General features: G+C 38.4%; 1 protein-coding gene across 17 annotated transcripts in view; it reads right to left on the reverse strand.

Moving 5' to 3' along the window:
* Positions 1-20,652, reverse strand: part of PCDH10 (protocadherin 10) — a 66,877-nt gene that overhangs the window by 36,988 nt on the left and 9,237 nt on the right. For 6 of the 17 annotated variants that reach the window (XR_009555801.1, XR_009555800.1, XM_060246780.1 and 3 more), the window contains exon 4: positions 13,319-13,624. The exons of 10 other annotated variants lie outside the window; for them this stretch is intronic. Coding sequence is in view for 4 of the 7 variants with exons in the window: in XM_060246780.1 (XP_060102763.1) it covers positions 13,319-13,624 (306 nt within the window). In the remaining 3 variants the exon portion in view is untranslated. Of the gene's footprint in view, positions 1-13,318; positions 13,625-20,652 lie in introns of those variants that run through there. One more of the 17 variants, XR_009555804.1, reaches the window with a different exon arrangement.

Raw genomic sequence — 20,652 nt, forward strand, 5'->3', positions numbered from 1 at the left:
TTTCAGCTTCTTATCTTCTCATCTTACATACTATGAGCAAATTAATGACTCCTTAGTTTGCAAGAAATCAGTTAACTGTCACACATAAATTAGCAACTTACAGTTTGTGCTAAAATAAGGACTGCAGACTGGGAACAAATTGCGGTTTGCACAGCAAGAACAAACCACACTTACCATTTCTATATTGGGACAGCTATGTTGAAAACCTGGAAGAAATTAAGTAGCTCATCCACCTCAAGTGCGTGAGGAAGCAGAATGTATAAGAAATAATGTATTTATTTATTCGATTTATATCCCGCCCTCCCCACCGAGGCGAGCTCAGGGTGGCTAATGTAAGTTTTTAGCTTTCATTAGCGCCTACTATACATTGCATTGCATTTTCACTTACCTCCTGTTCAGATCATGGACTTAATTTTCCCAGTTTTCTTACATTTGTTTTTAAAAATTACACTTATAGTAAAATAAGTGGTCTGAAGCAGCAGAACAGAATTTGAGCCCAGTGGCACCTTTAAGACTAACTTTCATTCAAAGTATAAGCTTTTGTGCACAAGCACACTTCTTCAGATACAGTGAATCAGTGTGCTTTTACATGAAAGGTTATACCTTGAATAAAACTTTGTTGGTCTTAAAGATGACACTGGACTCAAGCTTTGTTCTTCTTATAGTACAACAGTAAGATGAAGGTTATGCTCACATGGGAATTGACATTTTTCATTTTGTATTCACTTTTTTTGTGTGTCTCAAAAGACTTTTTGTTAATACTGTTTTCCTTCTCAACAGCATGGAATAGCATGATTTAACCATACAATACAAAATTAGTATGACTTTTGGGGGACTAAGATACTGAGTTGCTCGACCATTTTCTTTGGTTCCAAGAAACTCAGTTGTAAAAAATCAAGTAGGAAAGTATGTATTTGAATATAGAACAACCGGGCTTTTTTTTTTTTTAGCAGAAACATAGTTCCAGCTAGCTTGGTGTCAGGGAGTGTGGCCTAATATTCAAATGAGTTCCTGCTGCACTTAAAAAAAACTCTGAGAACAACCAAATAATTGAATGTGAGAAACAGAAGTTGCCAGGAATTCCCGTGTCAGAATTCATGTGTAGTCATATTTGATCTTTTCCCTTCTCCCAGTAGTCTGTGTTACTTTGCATACACAGTAACTGATTCACTTAAAGTGGGGGATTAAGAGATCTCATTGAATTTTCTGCTGCTCATCTGGTTTCTTCTTATGTGTAAGAAGGCACTTAAAATGAAGTCTTCTTGAGTCAAAACTGATGTTTTGGAACCAGTGAACTTAGGATATTATTGATCAAGCAAAAGAAAAAAAAAATTAGTTAAAATAGAATACTAAGAAAAAATATTGTTGAAACATAAATGACAAAAGGATATTTACATTTCTCTTCAATGTGCAGATCCAGAAATGAAGCATTGGAAAGTGCAATTTGTAACTATATAAGTGTTCTAATGAGGAAGTAAATTCCATTCCCCAAAAAGATGTTCCTCGCAGACAACAAATATTTGGCATTCAGACAGAAAATTAATAACTTGAATACCTAAATGCATTGTTAAATGCACACTTTATTAACATATACCAAGTCCTTCCCAAATAGCTAACTGCTCTGTATCCTCTATTTGTTGAAGTACCTTGAGTAAATGCTATTTTTCTCCTAAGCTTGTTTTAGTAATATCCTGAAATATGTCAATGTTGCAGTGTTGTCTTTCCATAAATTATAAAACTAAAATCCTTACAACATAGTGGTATGGTAGGCTGACACTGAAGTAAAATCCAAACTGTTCTTACCCAAACTCTTTTATGCCATGCCGTTAGCACCGAGTTGTTAGCATCTGCAACATTTCTTTGAGGAAGTGAGTGGCTGCCTTTCTTTGGTGGAACAACATTACATTTGTTTTGTTCAAAGTTTTAGAAAGAGATGTATAGCTTTTACAGATTAAAGATACTATGTAAATATAAATCAGTAGCACTCTATCATTAACCTCCTTTACTAAAGGAAGCAAACAAATTATTTCTAGTGACTTTACAATAGATTTGGGCAATTCCTGTACCAACTGCTTTTTTTTCCCTTTAAGATGATGTTAAACAAAAAAAAGTGGGACTATTTTCCTTCATGTTCTTCTTGGTTCAGAGTCAAACTAAGATGAGAATTTTGGTCCACGTATGATTAATCTATGATAAAAATGATGATGCTCATATTATCAGCTTTACTATGGTTAGCAATTTATTGATTTATTGTTCTGCCAGTTGTGCTCTCTATTGTTTGAAACATAGTAGTTGATGCTGTTGATGAATGTAAGTAATCTCCTAAAATGAAGGTTAATGATGTTTCAGTAATTTTCATTTTCTAAACACTTAATCATTTCAAGAAGCACTGGGTTGGCTCTCTTGTCTAAGAGCAAATAAAAGGTAAATGTATTCCCCTGTGCAAGCACCGAGTTATTACTGACCCATAGGGTGACATCACATCATGACATTTTCTTGGCAGACTTTTTGTTATGGGGTGGTTTGCCATTGCCTTCCCTCAGTCATCTACATTTTACCGCCAGCAACCTGGGTACATTTGACCGACCTCAGAAGGATGAATGGCTGAGTGAATCCTGAGTTAGCTATTTGATCCTTGCTTCCACAGGGATCAAACTCAGGTTGTAAACAGAGCTTGGACTGCAGTACTGCAGCTTACCACTCTGCACTCTGAAGCAAATACCCCCCCCCCACCAAAGAGCCCTAGCTTTCAAAGGAAGAGGTAAATGGAAAAGCAAATTTTAACGTATGAATAAATAGCAACCAGCTTCTGCAATAACTCACTGCCTGCCATTAAAATACAAAACAAATATATCAATTTGTCATTTCATCCAGATGGAAAAATTATAGCCCCCTTTTTCTGGTATAACACAGATTTATAACATTCACACCAGCCTATTATGCGCAGGTGTTTTCCCTCATTTTCACCAGGCATGTCCATCAGATTTTCTTTGTCATTCTGCATTGATTTTCTTCCCTTCAGTGCTCAGTTCACTTCCTGTCACTGTTTCCATGGGTGTTCTGAGAGTGCTTATGTGCTGATTTTCTCCTTGTTTTACTTCCAAGTCAAAGATAATTTAAAAATGTACAGATGCCCTTGGATTCCTCCCCCATCTTTTTGCCACCTCTCAAAGGTCATTTTCCAGTCCACATCAAGGTCATTCCACCCACTCTGCACCTTCTGCCACCCTTCCCCTTCATTGATGTACAAGTTCTTTTGATTTTGGATTTTTTTTCAAGCTGCATGAGTCTATCACTACTCTCAGATCATTTAATAAAAAAAATAATTAAAATGACGAGGGGAAGTTAAAAAGTTTAGTTACCTGCTGGTACTGACTTGAAAAGAAGACTGAAGAGGAGGCAACAACAAAAAAAAGATTTTCAGAAAATTAAAAATGGAGTGGTAATAAATAAACCAACATGAGACATTGACTTGGAAGCAAAGCTTTAATGTACCCTCTTCTAAGTGGTGCTGATGACAGTTGGCTGTAAACTGTAAGGCTAGGAGGCCATGAGTTGGAAGAATTTGGACACCCATTACTTCAAATAAAAGCCCAGCAGAACAGCTCCATCTTACAGTCCCTGCGGAATTGTAATAGATCCTGCATAAACCTGATCTAAGTTGGGAAATTATTCCACCAGACTGGAGCTGGGGCAGAATAGCCCCTGGCCCTGGTTGAGGCTAGTCAGACATCTTCAGGCCAGCGACAACCAGGAGATGTTAATCAACTGAGCTCAAGGCTTTCCAGGGCACATATTGAGAGAGAGGTCTCTGAGATATGCAGCTCCCTAGCCTCATAGTACTTTGGAAGTCAGCACTAAAACCACAAACTGGATCTGGTACTCTATAGGCAGTCAGTGCAATTGGCAGAGCACTGGCTGTGTGCAAGCCCGCACAGGTGTTGCTGTCAGCACATGTGCCACCACATTCTGCACCAGCTGCAGTTTCAGGGTCAAGTTCAAGGGCAGCTCCACATAGAGTGAGTTACAATAATGCAGTCTGAAAAGTGACCATTGCACAAATCATTGTAGCTAAGTTCTGGGAAGTGAGATTGACCACTAGTTGCTTGACCAGCCAATGGTGATAAACAGCTGACATACCAACAGCAGCAACCTGGGCCTCCATGAAAAGGGAGGAATCCAGGATGATCCTTAGCACTGGCTCCAAAAGTGTCCTTTCAAGGGTTGGGAGCCAGATTGGCAACTGTATTATAAAGCTTCCGTGCTGACCTGGCTGAGAGATTGGGTATTACTGCAAGACAGAAGACAGTTGTCTCTGGAGGGACATGAACTTAACCAGGGCTGGCATGAGTATTTGTGGTATCAAAGACTAGAAGGACATTCTTGCTTTATAAACCACTGGCTATGGAAATCTATCATACATGGTTATGGTTAAAACCGAAAATTTATAAAAGAATTCCAAGATGGGTGTCTCCTGTTGAAGCATTTACACCACCAAATCTTATAAAACCAAATCAATGCTACATGAGGAAATACTGGAACAAGATAATCAACTGAAAACCAAGGATGAGTTGGTGGCTTAGAATGCAAATGATTCCAGATATGCTAAAGATAAGACAATAAGGTTCAATATTGATCAATACCCATTTGATAAAATCTTCCTGGGTCCTCAAGAAAAATAAATATATAAATCTCAAATAAATAAATAAGAAAAACTGATCTTGAAAATATACTTTTACCTATTACAAATGAAGATGCAAAATGAGACTGTGAAAGACTGTATGGTACAATAGGCTAAGAATATAGGGCGTAGTATTATGTAAGATTAATGGGAGACCTTATGGATATCTAATATCAAATTAACCAAATCAGTATCTTTTAAGGAAAATCTGTATAAGATGTTTATAGATGGAATGTAACTCCCCCAAAACTTTCTAAAATGTACCCTAATATGCCCAACAAATGTTGGAAATGTACAAAACAGGCTGGGTCATTTTATCATATGTGGTGGACCTGTGAGATGGTGAAAGACTACTGGAAGATGTTGCATGAACTATTGCAGAAAATGCTGGTGCAGATTCAATTTAAACCAGAACTGTTTTTACTGAATATGTACCCTAGTGACTATACAAAAAAGACAAGACATTTAACGGCACATATTAATACAGCAGCTAGGATTTTGTTTGCTCAGAAATGGAAGCTTCAGGAACTACCTACAAAACAGGAGCTGATCAGGAAAATATTGGAAGCAGCACAGATGGACTACTTATCTTTATTGCTTGCTGGGAAATCCAAGGAAGAAGCAAGAAAATACTGGGAAAAGTTATATGTATGGTTAGACACTTAAAATGTTCTGGTGTAAACTTTTGTTAATATTCTTCAATTTATATGATTGAAATACGAGCTGAATTGACAACTTAAGTGGAGACTTACAATATAATTTCATATGATTTATTGTGATGAGAGGTTAAACATGTAATAACATGATGAAATTTTCTTTTATCTGAATGATATTGTGACATGCAGAATGTATTCTATTTTTCCTGATAGATGTATTATCACTTTTCTATTCCCATTTTCCTTTTTCCCTTTTCTTCTTGAAAATAAAAATTTCAAAACTAAAAAAACAAAAACAGCTTTCCAGTCCTGGATTCCTACAACCCAGGTATAGTACCACTGTCTTAATTGGATTAAGTTTCAGTCAGCTCTGTTTAAGCCATCCTGCCACACCTTGTAGTGCTTGGCTAATATCTCGGGGGTGGAGTCTGGCTGGCCATCCATCAACAGATAAAGCCCAGCCCAACTGAGCAAGGGGTTTCATGTGGGTGTTAAACAACATTGGAGAGAGGACTGCCCCCTACAGCACACCACATTTGAGTGAGCATCACTGGTACAATTCCTCCCCAAGTACCACCCTCTGTCCTTGACTGTGTCAGGAACAAGGTCCTGACAAGTTGTTATACACTGTATATTCATTCTGAGTGATAGAAACTGTATTTTGGATTACTGCAGTATTATTGCCATTGCTTATTAGGCATCAATATTTTTTTTCCAGATTTTCATTTATATTTTTAATATATTCATTGTTATGTATAATCCATATATCCACATGTAACCCTATGTAATCACAAGGCCATGTATAACCATTATATTTTACTGGATCCTTTTATAGACTAAAGTATATAATAACATTGATCTAATGGTAGTACAATAGAGTGTAAGAAACGGAGACCTCCAAAAATGAAAGCACCTATGTGAAAGCATGTCTCCAATGCGTCTACCTTGTAAGAATGGCCTTGGAGGGGAAACATCAAAGTCTGCAAATGCAATTTGAAATAATTGTTGACGGGAGCAGAAGAATTTCTGGCCATTAAGTTTTATCTATATAGGACTGCTAAGTTTCGGTTTATATCAGTTCTGGCAAGTCTTGCCCAAATACTACAAGTCTGAGATATGAATTTCCTCTGCTGATGCACTCTGAATAAACTTTTTTCTGCTTTGCATGAGAAGTCTACTCAAGTGTTACCTGAGTAAAACCTTGTGGACTGTATAAGAAGAATAATGTTAAAGAACACTGGAGAAAGGACTGCCCCCTGAAGCACACCACATTTGAGTGGGTGTCACTGGGACAATTCCTCCCCAAGCACTACCTTCTGTCCACAACTGTATAGGAAGGAGGAAAGCCACTGCAAGGCAGACCCCTAGATCCCAGTGTTGACAAGATGGTGGCTCAAACAATCATAATCAACCATGTTGAATGCTGCTATTAGATCCAAAAAGCAAAAGCAGCACTGACCTGCCTTGAACTAGATGTCTCCTGAGGTCATCCGTGAAGGTGACCAGCACAGTCTCTGTCCCATGGCCAGGGTGAAAGCCAGACTGGAATGGATCCAGGGTAGCAGCATTACTTAAGAAACTCTGGAGCTGATCCACCACTGCTCTCCCAACCATCTTGCCCAGGAATGGTTTGAAACTAGGTGATAATTAGCAAGGACCACAGGATCCAATGAAGGTTTCTTCAAGAATGCATACACCAATGACTCCTTTAAACAAACCAAGAAAGTCCCTGATGATAGGAACAGATCAATAATATCTCCCAGGGTACCCCAAACACTCTCCTGGTAGGCCTTGACCAGCCAGGAGGGGCATGGATCAAAGAGGCAAGTGATGGGCTTCACAGCTGCTGGGATCTTGTCAACTTCTTCCTGGGAGAGCTGACTGAAGTGGTCCAAAATTGGACTTGAAGACAGACAAGAGGCTTCCAGTTCCATTATTATATCAATTGTGGCTGGAAGGTCCTAGTGGAATGACAAAAAAAAGCTCTGCGAAAAAGCTCACAAATGCCTCACAGCCTATAGCCAATTCCCCTTCTTTTATTTTGCCCAAAGGCACTGTGGTTAAGGATTGAGTTGTTCTAAATAATTGGGCCGGGCAAGAGCTAGCAGATGCAATGGGGGCTGCATAGACAGTTTTCTTGGTGTCCTTTGCTGCCATCTCATGTTTTCATAAACATCCTATAAGATGTTCTTGAGACTTTGTTGCAAGCATGCCGCCACACTCACATGGTTTTCTTTTTGTGATTCTCTAATCACAAAGAGAAAACCACAAAAATTTGCAAGAAAGGGCAGTAAATTAGTGTTATTATCAGTGTTCCTGCTAAAGTGTGCTAGCGCACAAATTTTTAAGCTGTAGTGCACAAATGGTTGCCTCATTGCAGGGTGACAAAATTTGCACATTGTGAAGCGCACTCTTATTCCCAGAAGTGCTGGCCACAATATACCAGAACTGCAAGCTGACTGTGAGAACTGCAACCAAATGCAAGGAATGGATTAGATGCCACACTAGAGTGCCACATCCATAGGAGTGAAAGTAAAGTTTTGCCAGACATCAACTTTGATCTCTCCCCACCCTGCTCATTCTATACTGGATGCCAGTGTGAACGGTCTCCTGACTTTGAGGAGTAGTTTTTCAGAGGGGTAACTGGCTGCTAAAGGAAAGCAGGATAGAGCTGCTTAAAAAGCCCAGCTCATACATAGAACCTTTGAATACAAAACATTCTTATTTTATAACCTTCTTTATAACTTTTCATCACCTGAAAGCAATGTATTTTAAATATATTATTACACTTGTGCTAATTAGGACCTGAACATTGTATTGCAGTACCACCACCCATGGAAATACAATAATCGAACTGTAGAGTTGGAAGGGACTTCCAGGGTCATCTAGCCCAACTCCTGCACAAAATGTTCAGAAGACTGTTCCAGTGATATGATAAATCTCATCAGTAATACTTTGCTGTCCTTTCTTGAAGGCCCAACAATCTCACAAATTAAGTAGTAATTATATACATATTCCCCTCTCTTTTTCATTTTTCTTAGGTAACCATTAAGGCATCTAGTTTACATAGAATCACGGCGCTGGAAGGAATCATACAGGCCATCTAGTCCAACCTCCTGCTCCATGCAGTATCGGCCTAATGCATCCCTGACATGATTCATGGTTTATTTAGTCTGTTGATCTCATTGACTCAAATTCCTCAGCCCCAGAGCTCCAACACAAGGAAGGTAATAATTCCTCTTTTAAAAACCACACCAGTCTAATATTCAAAGGACCCAAGTTATCCAGCATTCAACTGAAGTCACTTGATTCTTCGCCTATGTGTGCTTAATGATGAGCAGCTCTGAAAATGTATCAGAGCTAAAAGAAGATATATGGGAAAAGAGGCTATTTAACCCTTTTTTCCATCCTATATATCTACGCAATTCCCACCTCCAGCTGCTTTTCCATTCATAAGGGAAAGAAAAACAACAATTTGGAACTTCATCTGGAAGTTCAAGATCAATCATCAATAGATAAATGGTGCTTTGACACCGTGCTAAAGACAACTCCTCTACACAGTCTTACTTTGTTTAAACAATCAAACAAAAAATGGAAGAATCATATCTTCCTAGATAGTCCTAGTCACTTTTGTCCAACACTTCCTTCTAGAGGTACCCTCCTTTCAAGATGTGTACTTGGGCTCTTAGCACCAACAACATTCTCTGCAGCAACCAGGCTCTGTCGGAAGAGGAGTGCAAGATAACCTTTTCTGGGTAGATTCCAAACCAGACCAAGGTGATCTTTGTTGAGGGGCCATTACTCCAATTTAGCATCTTTTGCTTTTTGCTATTCTGGTTATTGTTTTATTGTGAGAGTTATTTTTATTTTCTTATTGTTTTATTGTTTTCAGAGCTACTTCATGCATAGTAGAACCACTATATAAATTATTTTAAAAAAAATTTTACTCAGATGTTTTGCAATTCCTATTTCAATTACTGCTTCTCTCTTATTAGTAGCACCTGTCTAAATTGCCAGGTACATTATATTCAAATCATTATTCTAACATTTTCTAAATTTAATTTATTTAGAACATGAAACTTAGAAAACTGAAACTATTTTTGTTAAAAATAAGTCAATGTCTCCCTTAGCATCTTTTGCTAACTGTTGGATGAATACCATCTGGTATAATCAATTTATTTTTATTTAACGTGTTAGTTTGTTCCCGCACTTTGTCACTTAATCTCTCATAGATATGGCCCCTTAATTATTACCTGACAAGAACTGATAATATGCATGCATCTGTCATATTAGCTACTTTGGAATTTACTTCATCCCATGAGTTGAACCCTGGTAAACCAGATCATTTTAAAGCAGTTTTCCTAACCCTTTGAAATACTCCTAAAATGGTGCCTTGACTGTTCATGGTTCTTTTTTCTGCTGCTGACTACTGACACAAAGAAATTAGACTACCTTCTATTATGTCACTTTCATTTGCCTACCTTAGAATCCCCCTACTCATTCTATTTTGTAAAACTACTGATATATTTGGCGTCCCACTGTATGCATCTTGCAGTTTCACTATAAAGAATGTTGCCTGTTCTTTTAAAATTGTGCTTATGCGTATGTTCTATGGCTAACTGATTAATTCTACAGTTAAAAGGGTGTGTAGTGGGACCTTGCCCTCCTCTTGCAATTTGTTCCAAAGGCTTGATTTTGCTACTGAAGGGGCCCAAAGAAATAAGCACTTTTGAAAGCACAACAATACACTTGTGCATATTATGGCATTATTAGCAGACTTCGTCTCAATCGCCTGTAGCCTTGCTGTAAATACGAAGGGACACATTTGCCACCCTTGGGGAAAGAAAGGAAGTTTGACAGCCCAATGGGCTTGTGCTTGGGGGCGGGGCTGGCTGCAGCAGCAGTGCGCCTTCCCCGCTTTTGCCAGTCTGTCTGGTGATCGGTCCTCCCTCCCACCCTGATTGGTATGTAGGCATTTGCTGGTTGCCTCTTATTAGGGGGGTCAGGTAGGAATTTTTTGATCCCCAGCTGATTGGCGGGACTGCTGGGGTGTTTTTTCACCTACACTACATAGCATGTCAGTGGATTGGGAATTTGGCTGTAGGAAGGTGCTGTTAAATAGGTTGGTCACTTTGGTTGTGGCAGGTTTCTGTGGTTAATGAGCTTATGCAGCCAGGGGAGGACCAGAAAGTATCCCCCTTTTGTGAGGTTAGGGGTCTGTCAGGATCAACCTTTGGGTTTCCCGGCCTGGGGTGGGAGAATGCAGACCGTCCTTTAGGGCTTATCTGGAAGGTTCCTTTCATTGAGTTGCCCAGCTTGTGGTTGGACCTTCCTGGTTTGTTGCCTTTTGCTGAGCTGGCCTGGTGTGAGCTGTGGTGTACAGCTCTAGCCAGGGGCTGGGTTGCTCACCCGTTAAATGGCAGGGGAGGTGTCTGTTGAGACCCTTGGCCCTGACCAAGCCACAAGTTCTGTTTAGCCCTTGCCATTTATTAATAAATTAAATAAAGTGGCCCTTAGTTTAATCCAATTATTGCATCTGACTCTTTATTTCAACCTGGGGGGACAAATTCCCTTAAGTTGCACTGTAAGTTGCTTTTGACACTTGCCCCTGTACATTTCAGAAGTGCCTCCAATTCACAGCTGGGGAAAGGCTATTAAATAGGGTCAAATTTTTCAGTTCAAATGCAGATGTTCTCATGTAGTTCTAATCCTCTGGAGGTGGGTCAATGTGAGTTCCAGATGGCTTCGCTCTGGTTTTGTTTTGTATTTTTTTGATGGGGGGGACGGAATTCTAAGCTTTGAGTTTTGCAAATTAAGTATTTGTAATATGGAACACATACATTTTTCATTTTTTAAAAGATCAATAACATAGCTTCAATAAAAGGTATCTTTTATTTCTGGAGGCAAATAAGCCTCCCTGTTCTACCCCAGTGTCCTAACTTATAGGTGTGATAGCAGAATGCTTACTCTGCATATTACACCCCTCAGGGTTTTCTCAATCAGCTTTTTGTCTAATTCCCTTTCTAGAGCTCAATATTTTCTTAATGGTTTTTGGTACAATCTGCCCCTGGAGAATGTTAAACTTAATTATGCTGTGGTCACTATTACTTAGCAGCTCTGCTATAGTTACCTCTTGAATAAACTCTACTGCTTTCCTTTGAATTGAACTGAGAATAAGGCTCTTCCCTTGTAGTGTTCAAAGAATACATTATTCACTGGGAAATATTTTATCATCTCTATAGAAAACCATGCTTATAAGCAACTGCTTTCTTCCCTCTCCCAAAGAAATTTTAGTATAATCTTAGTTTTAAAAAACTAAAAAAAAAATTCATTATAGGTAAATAAAAGTCAGTCACGTAATTTCACATTTAATACAGATTTAGTCTTGAATATCAAATAGAATGCAAAAACCAGCAAGGTGGCATCCCACCCCCAAATTCATTTACAGTATAGGACTTCTAATATAGGAGTAGTTGCAAAAGATCACAGCTCACACGAAAATATATAATGAAGCTGACTAGCAATGCAGCCATGTTAAAATGACAAATTAGCAGGAAATAGGTTTGTTTTCTAACTAAAAGCTGCTCATAGATTCAAACAACACAAATCAGACACCAGTTTGCCATCAAAAAAGTGATGACTGGGTTTAGCCACCAGTAAAGAAATGTTACTTATACTGAATGGGGGTGGTAAAAGTTATCATCCTAAACAGACACTGAACAAAGAAATATATAGCCAAAATGTAGCTATAGAATAAAAGGATGAATTCATGAAACTAGATGGATTATGAAGAAAGGTAAAACAAACAAAAAAGCAATCCTCCTCTACAGACAAATTCAAAGGCAACATATACAAATTATGTGCTTTACATAAGTAACTGATTATACAGTTTACAAATCTGGTATTAGAAACATATGCTTGTTCAGTCAGTTAAGAGGTAAAATTGGCATAAAGATTGAATGCCTGACATGAAGACTGAATTCCTGGTGGGCAACTGCCAAGACAAAACTGAGGAAAAAAAGACAATGAAGTGCTCCAGTATTCAATGTGCATTTCAGAACTCTCCTGGACTCCTGTAGCGACATCACTGTCATACCACTGTCTTCAGTCAGGTTTCCTTTTTCTCTAAGAAGGATTCCTGCAGCATTTGCAGCCATTTCACTTACTGAATCAAAGGGGTTTTTTTTTTCTGATGCAACACCACTTCCCTCAGTTCCAGTCACATAGACTATGAGAAATATCAGAAGCACTTCTAATCAATGGAAGACTTTACAGCCTTGTAATAAAACATAAATGTGATGGAAATTGTTATATTTCGTATCTTAGGCAAAAAAAAAAAATGACTTCAATTGGCACAGGATCTGAAATTAATAATGAAGTAGCTATCCTAAGCCTACACACTATCCTCTGTGTCACCAAATATCATACTGATAACTATCAGAAGAATTCAGAGAGCGCAAGAGCAGAACAATTAAAGTTCTTCCCTTGAAAGATGGTCAAGAAAACAAAAGCTAGTAGAAATGACAGTGAACCATGACTCAGAAGATGAGCTCCAAATTTTCAATGGGAACAAAGCAGCTGTGATACAAAACTGTTTGATGCTGTAGACATCTCAGTAAGGCAGTACTACAAATACCTAAAAAGATGAAGAAATACTTGTCTTCCTAGTTATTTACTTCAAAATAATCCACTAGGGTATCAGTTCCAAAAAACTGAGTATTTTTTCTACAAATCCATCTTCAACATGATCCTAGAAGTTACAAACTTAAAATGCCATAGGCATTTTTGAAAAACAAAAAAGAGGGGGAGACCCAACATTTCTCTCTTCAGCGATTCTCAATCCAAAGGGATTCAAGGATTGTTGTTGTTTTTTTCCTTTCCTACTGCCTTGGATTCCCTGTTCTATTCCTAACACATGGGAGAATGGAGATTTATTTCCACAAAGGAAACACTGTCTAGCAGCCTTTTGAACAGTACTTACTCAAATACGGTGGTTTGTAAGGCGCTCGTGTATTAGACAGCAGTCCATCCAGTTCCTTCCTCTCCAGAGTGCTGTGAAGGGCCTTCTCTTTGCCAAAGGTGGAGAAGGACCTCTCTGCCCCAGGCTGGGCTTCTGGTGTTTCAAACACTTCAGTGTCTGGAACAGAGTCCATACCAGGAACATGAAGATTGCTGCGATAATCCGCAGCCTGGCGTCCATCAGAAGGGACAAAAGAGGGCATCCAACAGCGATCTGAGTGGCCCAGTGCTTTACATTCTTCCGTGCAATTAGAGAAGAGATCCATGCCTACATGCAGGAAAGAGAAGAAAAAAACTGCAGATATAATCTTCAGCATCATGACCAGGTGCTGATCGAGGCAGTTAAAAAAAAGATTTCTGTCCATCACCTTCATCTTATCAATAAAGAATGTGATCAATTTAGCCTTTAAAAAGTCAAAAAAGAAAAGAAGTGCTCGAATGCCCACAGTTGGCAAAACAGTCATAAAAAGACAATATTTTTTTTTTCCTTGTGAAGTTATTCCATCGAGCTTATTGGGGAGTAAGTCCCACTCCATTAGAAAGTGTTGGAAGCAACCTGTTGCCCAGAATCAGTAGGGAAGGTACACGTGACAAGAAAGTAGTGACAAAATAGGGGGGATGGGTCTTACTAAGGTTCTGTTCATTTAGATTTCACCAGTGAAAAATAAATGTAGAATGTTTCTGAAAATATCAAAAGGCTATAAATTAAGCATCCTACTTTAGAGGAAAGAGCTTGACTCGGAAGAACTAGCCTTCTCACCATTTCTTCCAATATACATTTTTGTAGGCTTCTTCCTCAACAGTCCCATACACCACCATAAAACTAGAAAAAAAAGCTTTGACTGAAATTACACTAATTACTAGCACTAAGAGAAACTGTTGTCTGATGTGACACAGATCCAGATACTATTGGCAAACACATTAATGCTTACTCTATACCAACAAAGAGTGGTCCATGCCAACACAGAACTGTTTGCTTACAAATCCTATAAAGCCATTACAATTCTGAATGACAAGCAGAGTTTCTACTGATGAACTTCAGATGGCATTTCAATAGACTGACTGAATTTTAAGTCATCAGACCAGGTTTCTTGGAAAACTGTGATGCCTGAAATCATTTAGAATGGAATGAAATAACTAAGATTAACTCATGTATTAAGTCTCTGATGGTTAAAAATTACTCCTTAATATCTTATTTGGGAAAGTTAAGTATTTTAGATATACTTAACATTTATGTAACCTGAACAAAATCACTTGATGATTTGGCCTTATAATGAGTGCATTAAATAATCACTCTATGAGCATACTACCAGTACCAAAATGCTACAGCTCACTGACGTAACCTTCAAGATGTTTTTCAGTACCAACAATAACCAGGACACCACTGGCTGTTCATTACTGTAAACCACAAATCATCAGTTCCCAAAATCATGAACCAAGACTCACTGGCAAGGCATGATGGCAGATTACAAAATGACTGAGAGGATCTGATTCAAAGGACATGAGGAAGTTGCTGAAAATGTTGTAAATTGCATGATTCTTCAGCATCAGAATTCAAAAATGGTAGATGGTTCTCAGAAAGGAATCTGGGGAGGAATGCCTGCTTGTTGATAAAAAGATATGCAAGTCATGGCCATAAAAGAAATCATTAGCTATCTCCCCCAAGCACAGATAAGAGCTTAAAATTCTGCAATGGCTTTGAATTTTTATTTGGGACATATAAGTAAGAAACAATGTGCCAGTAAATATTCTGCAAACAAGAAATTCCACTAATTTAACAAGTATTTAAGAAAGGGAAAAAAAACGCAAGGGACTTTGTCTCAGATTAATATTGCTTTATAATGGCAATTTTATTTTAAATTAAGCTATGTGTATTACAAAATCTAGCTTTGTTTGTAACCTACTGATAATTGGTATACATAAGTCTGGAAGTAAATTACTAATCAGTGAGCTGTTGAGGAATGCAAACCTGAACAGCGGCAGGGATTACAGATTAAACAGCATGTGAGACATACAAAGGGTTTCAATGAAGTAATAGGCTAGCTTGCTTTCTTTGCTGGTAAAGAAAGCAGCAGAAAGGATAAAAGGTATACCAATGCATTGGAAACATTTCTCTAGCACTGTGCTTTTGTATTAAATAATTTTACTAGCTGATTACCAGGTATTATAGCACCAAAATCAGTTTTAAAATATATATTTTAACATTTAGAATTTATAAAAACCAGCAAATGTAAATAAATAATACCCATAATTTTTAGAAGGAATGCAATTCACAATAATTGTATCTGTTAAACATTAACTTGAGTTAAAAGGCTAGATTGCTAAATATATATATATATATATATATATATATATATATATATATATATATATATATATATATATATATATATATATATATTTTTTTTAAAAATATTCAACAACCAAGCCCTCTGTTCTTTCCCCTTCCCCAGTTTAGCTTTCTGGTATAGATACTCTGCTGTTTACAATCTCATATAAGGTTCTCAGCCACAAACTCGCTGCAGCTTTCTATGACTTCTGCCTGCCAAATGCAGAAACCAAGCAAGTAACGTTATATAACAGTGTGATATAAAACATGGAAACAGTACTGCAGTGACTGGAAATTAGAGTCATGATCTAGCACTCTAAGTACAACTGGTTTCATGAGCCTGCGCTTAACTCCTTCTCACTGAAATCAACGGGGCTTCCAACTATGATATTCTGGCTGGGTTGTGTGCTATTTTTAAATATAATATTAGGTGGGAGTATTTTATACATTGTAGTTTTGTTGAAATCTCTGAAATCATAGAAATACAAAAATATAGATGATATTATATTGGTATAAAATACTAGATGGGCACATTTGCATTGGAAATAGATGCTCAGGACTGGTGGTGGATGTATGGAGATGCAGGGCCAGCCCCAGACTGTCTTGCACCCTAGGCAAGGCTAACTTCTAGCACCCCCTTGCAATGATAATGTCACCAAGTCACATGGGGGCACCCAATTTGGCACCCCCAGAAGGCTGGCACCCTAAGCAATTGCCTAGTTTGCTTAGTGGCAGGGCCAGCCCTGTGGAAATGGTGTGAAATATTTCTATTGTGTGAGCAGCTGTTCAGCATCAATTTTCTGCAGGGAAAATGATAATGCTAAGAGATTCCTCCACAGTAAAGTGTACTAATCACTGAAATCCTGATATGGAAAACTAACATACAAAATGCTCCTTTAAAATAGTTTTCATTACATGAACAGCAACTATTATTATAGATTCTGACCATCATGCAATTGTATTTTACAATACGATACACTTAAATGAAAACTGAATTGGTTTGGAAATTACACCAGCACATATGCAGGCTTTAATTCTGATTCTCCTTTTTATTAAAACATTGTACAATAGGCTGACATTTTACCAAATGATTTCTAACAGGTGTTTTTTATGGGATCATAATGACCTAGAATTGGAGCAAGAGACACCAACTGGTGTTACAGTCATTTACTAAACTGAGGAAAGGTGGATGGCTAAGTGACTGGTAGCTTAATTTACTGTGAATTTTTGCAGAGTGAAGTTAAATGTACACCTAATGTCTCTCTTGGCACAATACAGTGCTCATTTTGGTCACTCTTAGAATGCCACATAATAGACTTCAGAACTTAGAAAGAAACATTTTTCCTTCCTTTTTGTTGTCATTTCTCTATTTGCTTTCTGTAGGGATCAATTTAAAACCAACTTTCTGAAACAAATAAGTTCAATTATCAAGCTCATTTCAAGACATGTCTAGGATTATAACTGATCTTCAAGTGACAGAAATCAGTTCCCCTGGGGAAAATGGCTGCTTTGGCAGGTGGATTCTATGGCATTATGCTCCACTGAAATAGGGTTAGCAATCTCCAGTTGGGGACAGGAGATCCCCTGGTTTAGAAACCCTGCCCCTGCTTCATAGCTATTAGAAAGTGTGCGGGGGGGGGGATGTCCCCGGGGCATTCCTTGCTGCAGTAGGAATTCCTCTCCAAAAGGCAAGAAGCAGGAAATAAACATGACATGCCTACATAACCAGGAAGTAACACAGGCACATCAGTAATGTAAGGGGTGATATTCTGGTTTGGGAACTCTATGGTAGAATTACCTTCAGTCAATCGAGTTTTGCCCAAAAAACCAGAGCATTTCTCCCCCATATCACCAAAATGCTTATATAACTTCCTGGTGATATAAGCAAGTTATATTTATTCCCTGCTTCTCCCTCCTTGCTTGCAATTATGCCCCATCCCCCGCCCACTGATCCAACTGACCAGGCACACTTGCATTGAAGTCCCACCCCTCCTCAAACTTCTCAACTCCTCAAACTTTTTGAGCAGGAACACACAGGAATGCAGTTCCGGCTGGCTTGGTATCAAGGGGTGTGGCCTAATATGGAAATGAGTTCTTGCTGAGCTTTTTCTACAAAAAAGCCCTGCATATCCTGTACCATCCTGAAGGTTCAAGATGGCTACTAAATGCTCCCACTGCCACAAAAACAACCAAAACAAAACGCACCAATTTTTGGTATGTGGCATTTGAGGAATTAAAATAGTTAACAGATACCTTTGTATTTTCTAATACAGTAACACTCATTCAGGATCCATATGTAGTTCTTTGACATGACATCTGTGCCTCTGACCACTCTTCCTCAATTTGAAACCTTATGTTCGAGGCAAATGAGCAGTACCATTGTTCTAGTGAAACTTGTGACAATTAGGTGATTCCCACCTTAAAATGCTGAAAGGACTGGAGGATGAGTAAGATGCAAGCCTCCCTGTGTTGTCAGCCTTGTGCCAGGGATGGAAGGGCCCACCCTCTTCAACATCACCTTTCTCTGCAGCCTCCACATTCTTATCCCAGCAGCTGGGCTGCAATTGGGATGAGAACATGTTGCCCACATTGAAGAGAGAGTAAACCAGCACACAGGCAGCCATCCAGGAAAAGAGCAAGTTGGCCACAGTGGTAATTTTACTCCTCTTCCCCATAGCCACCTTGCGCTCAAACAAGTACCTTGGCAATCTTGCTGTCTCAACTGAGTAACTGTACCTCAAGCTTCAGAAAGGGTGAAAAGGGAGAGAAGTCTTTTCCTTCAATACAGATATTCAAGTGCTAGCTAATGTTCAAAAATGGCAGGAAGAAACAATCCTACACACTCAGATGTACTCTGGTATTATTAACATCTTTATCTTATTATTGTATGTGTTTGGTGGGGTGATGCACTTCTGCTTAACCTTGCACCCTGGAGCGAGTACACCTGTTCTAAAGCAAAACAAATGTCCAGTGATTGATGTCATCACTAACATACTTGTTCAGTTGATTTAAAACAAGCAGAATTTGTACCCGCTATTCAGTAAACCATCTAACTGTACTATTAGTATTTTGCCAATAAGAACTGAGGGGGAGGCTGCCTGTACTTTACTCCTCCATAAACAAAGAGCCATATTTTTGATTTATAGTTTAAAGAAATGTTCAGTCACTCAAACACTTCCATCTCCATTCTGTCATAAATCTCACTTGATGTGCAGTCTTTTCGGGCTAGCCAATCCATTATCACTGCCAATCTACAGTGAGGAAAAACATCTTAAACTATAATTGAATTTGAAAAAAAAATTGTAAAAGCCTCAATTACAGTGTTAAGCTGGTTCTTTAAAAGCGAATACAAGCTATGAATGTTCAATGGCTTTGCTGAAAGGATTTTAGAAACTAATATAGAGAACTCCTCAATAATGTTCATCACTATATCTAATAAAGTTCTTTTAAAATCTTATCAGGCAACCATGTTTCTCAGATTTTCTGTCTAGATCCCAAAACTTCCCCCTAATCACATCATTCACTATAATTAAGGAAGTCATGAAAATCATTCTTTTAACGATAGCCCTACCAGAACAAAAGGTATTAGTTATAGCACCAAAGGCATTATATGGGGGGGCGGGGAGAGAGAGACAGTTGCAACAGCTACATAATACATATTAATACATGTATTTTCTTCAAAATTTAACATGGATTTTGGTTGCAATCCTGTTTTGGGTTAGGTAGCTTAATTCCCATGGAGTTCTAAGGGAAATAAAAATCTTAAAAACATACTGGACTACAGTCATGGGAGTTACCATGAAATCACTAATTTTGCTCTGCAATGTTATGCATTTTTTAGATTTGTTTCTTCTTGATTAAATTAAGGAGAAAAAACTACACACACAAAGCCTCCAGAGGTTTTGAATAATCTTCAAAGTACCATCCTTTAATTATCCAATTAAAAATTGCAACTGTAAAGTAAGGTATTAATATCTGCCAGATTTCTTCCCCCCATCTACTTTCATCAAAATGCTGTATGTTTTATTAATAAAGTTGCCTGCCATTTCTTCAGTTGTAAAGATAGTCTTCACAAGTTTGCTTTCAGTGATCTATATGCTCCCTACCCCACTTCCCATGGGCTTTACAACACATAACATCATAGTTGAATCTGGACTAGTAAATTGCATTATTAATCATAGCAACCATAGTGAAAGACACCAAAATAAAATTCTTGGCCACTGTCAAAGAACTGCCTTAAACCCTTTTCCCTCATGTTCAATCCTATTTTCCTCCAAGACTAGCTAAATGCCAAAATCATCTTCAAAGCAGGACTGAACTATAACACTACAAAAGTGGAGAGAAGAAAAATAGCATTCTGTGCCCCACTGGGAATTTTGTCTTTTCATTGGTCAGTCTCCACATAGGAACTCAAGTGTAATTCTCTTTCTACTTTTATCACCAAGGCCTACTGGCTCTTTTAATGGCCACTAAAAACGATTTCCCAAACCACTTCACAACAAAATCCTGTGTACACTTTCAAAATCTTAATGGTTATCTTTTAGGGGTGGCAGAAAGTGTTGTCTAGTCACAGCTGACTTATGGTGACTCCATAGGGTTTTTAAGGCAAGAAACATTCAGTGGTGGTTTGTGAATAATTACCTCTGCATCATGACCCTGGTATTACTTGGAGGTCTCCCATCCAAATACTAGCCAGGGTTGACCCTGCTTGACTTATGACAAAATCAGGCTTTCCAGGTCATGGCAACTTTTTAGTAGCCAGTCTCTTATAATTATGGGAGACTACGGTTGCAAACCTCCAGGTAGGGCCTGGAGATCTCCTGAAATTACAAATTATCTTTAGATCAAGGGTGTTAAGCATGCAGCACAGAGGCCGAATCAGGCCCCCAGGGGGCTCCCATCAGGCCTGCAAGGAGCTTACTGTCATCTGCTTCCTTCTCCCTCTCTTGCTTCCTTCTGCATCACCT

This window comes from Heteronotia binoei, chromosome 9 (assembly GCF_032191835.1).
Source record: "Heteronotia binoei isolate CCM8104 ecotype False Entrance Well chromosome 9, APGP_CSIRO_Hbin_v1, whole genome shotgun sequence".
Taxonomy (NCBI): Eukaryota; Metazoa; Chordata; class Lepidosauria; order Squamata; family Gekkonidae; genus Heteronotia; species Heteronotia binoei.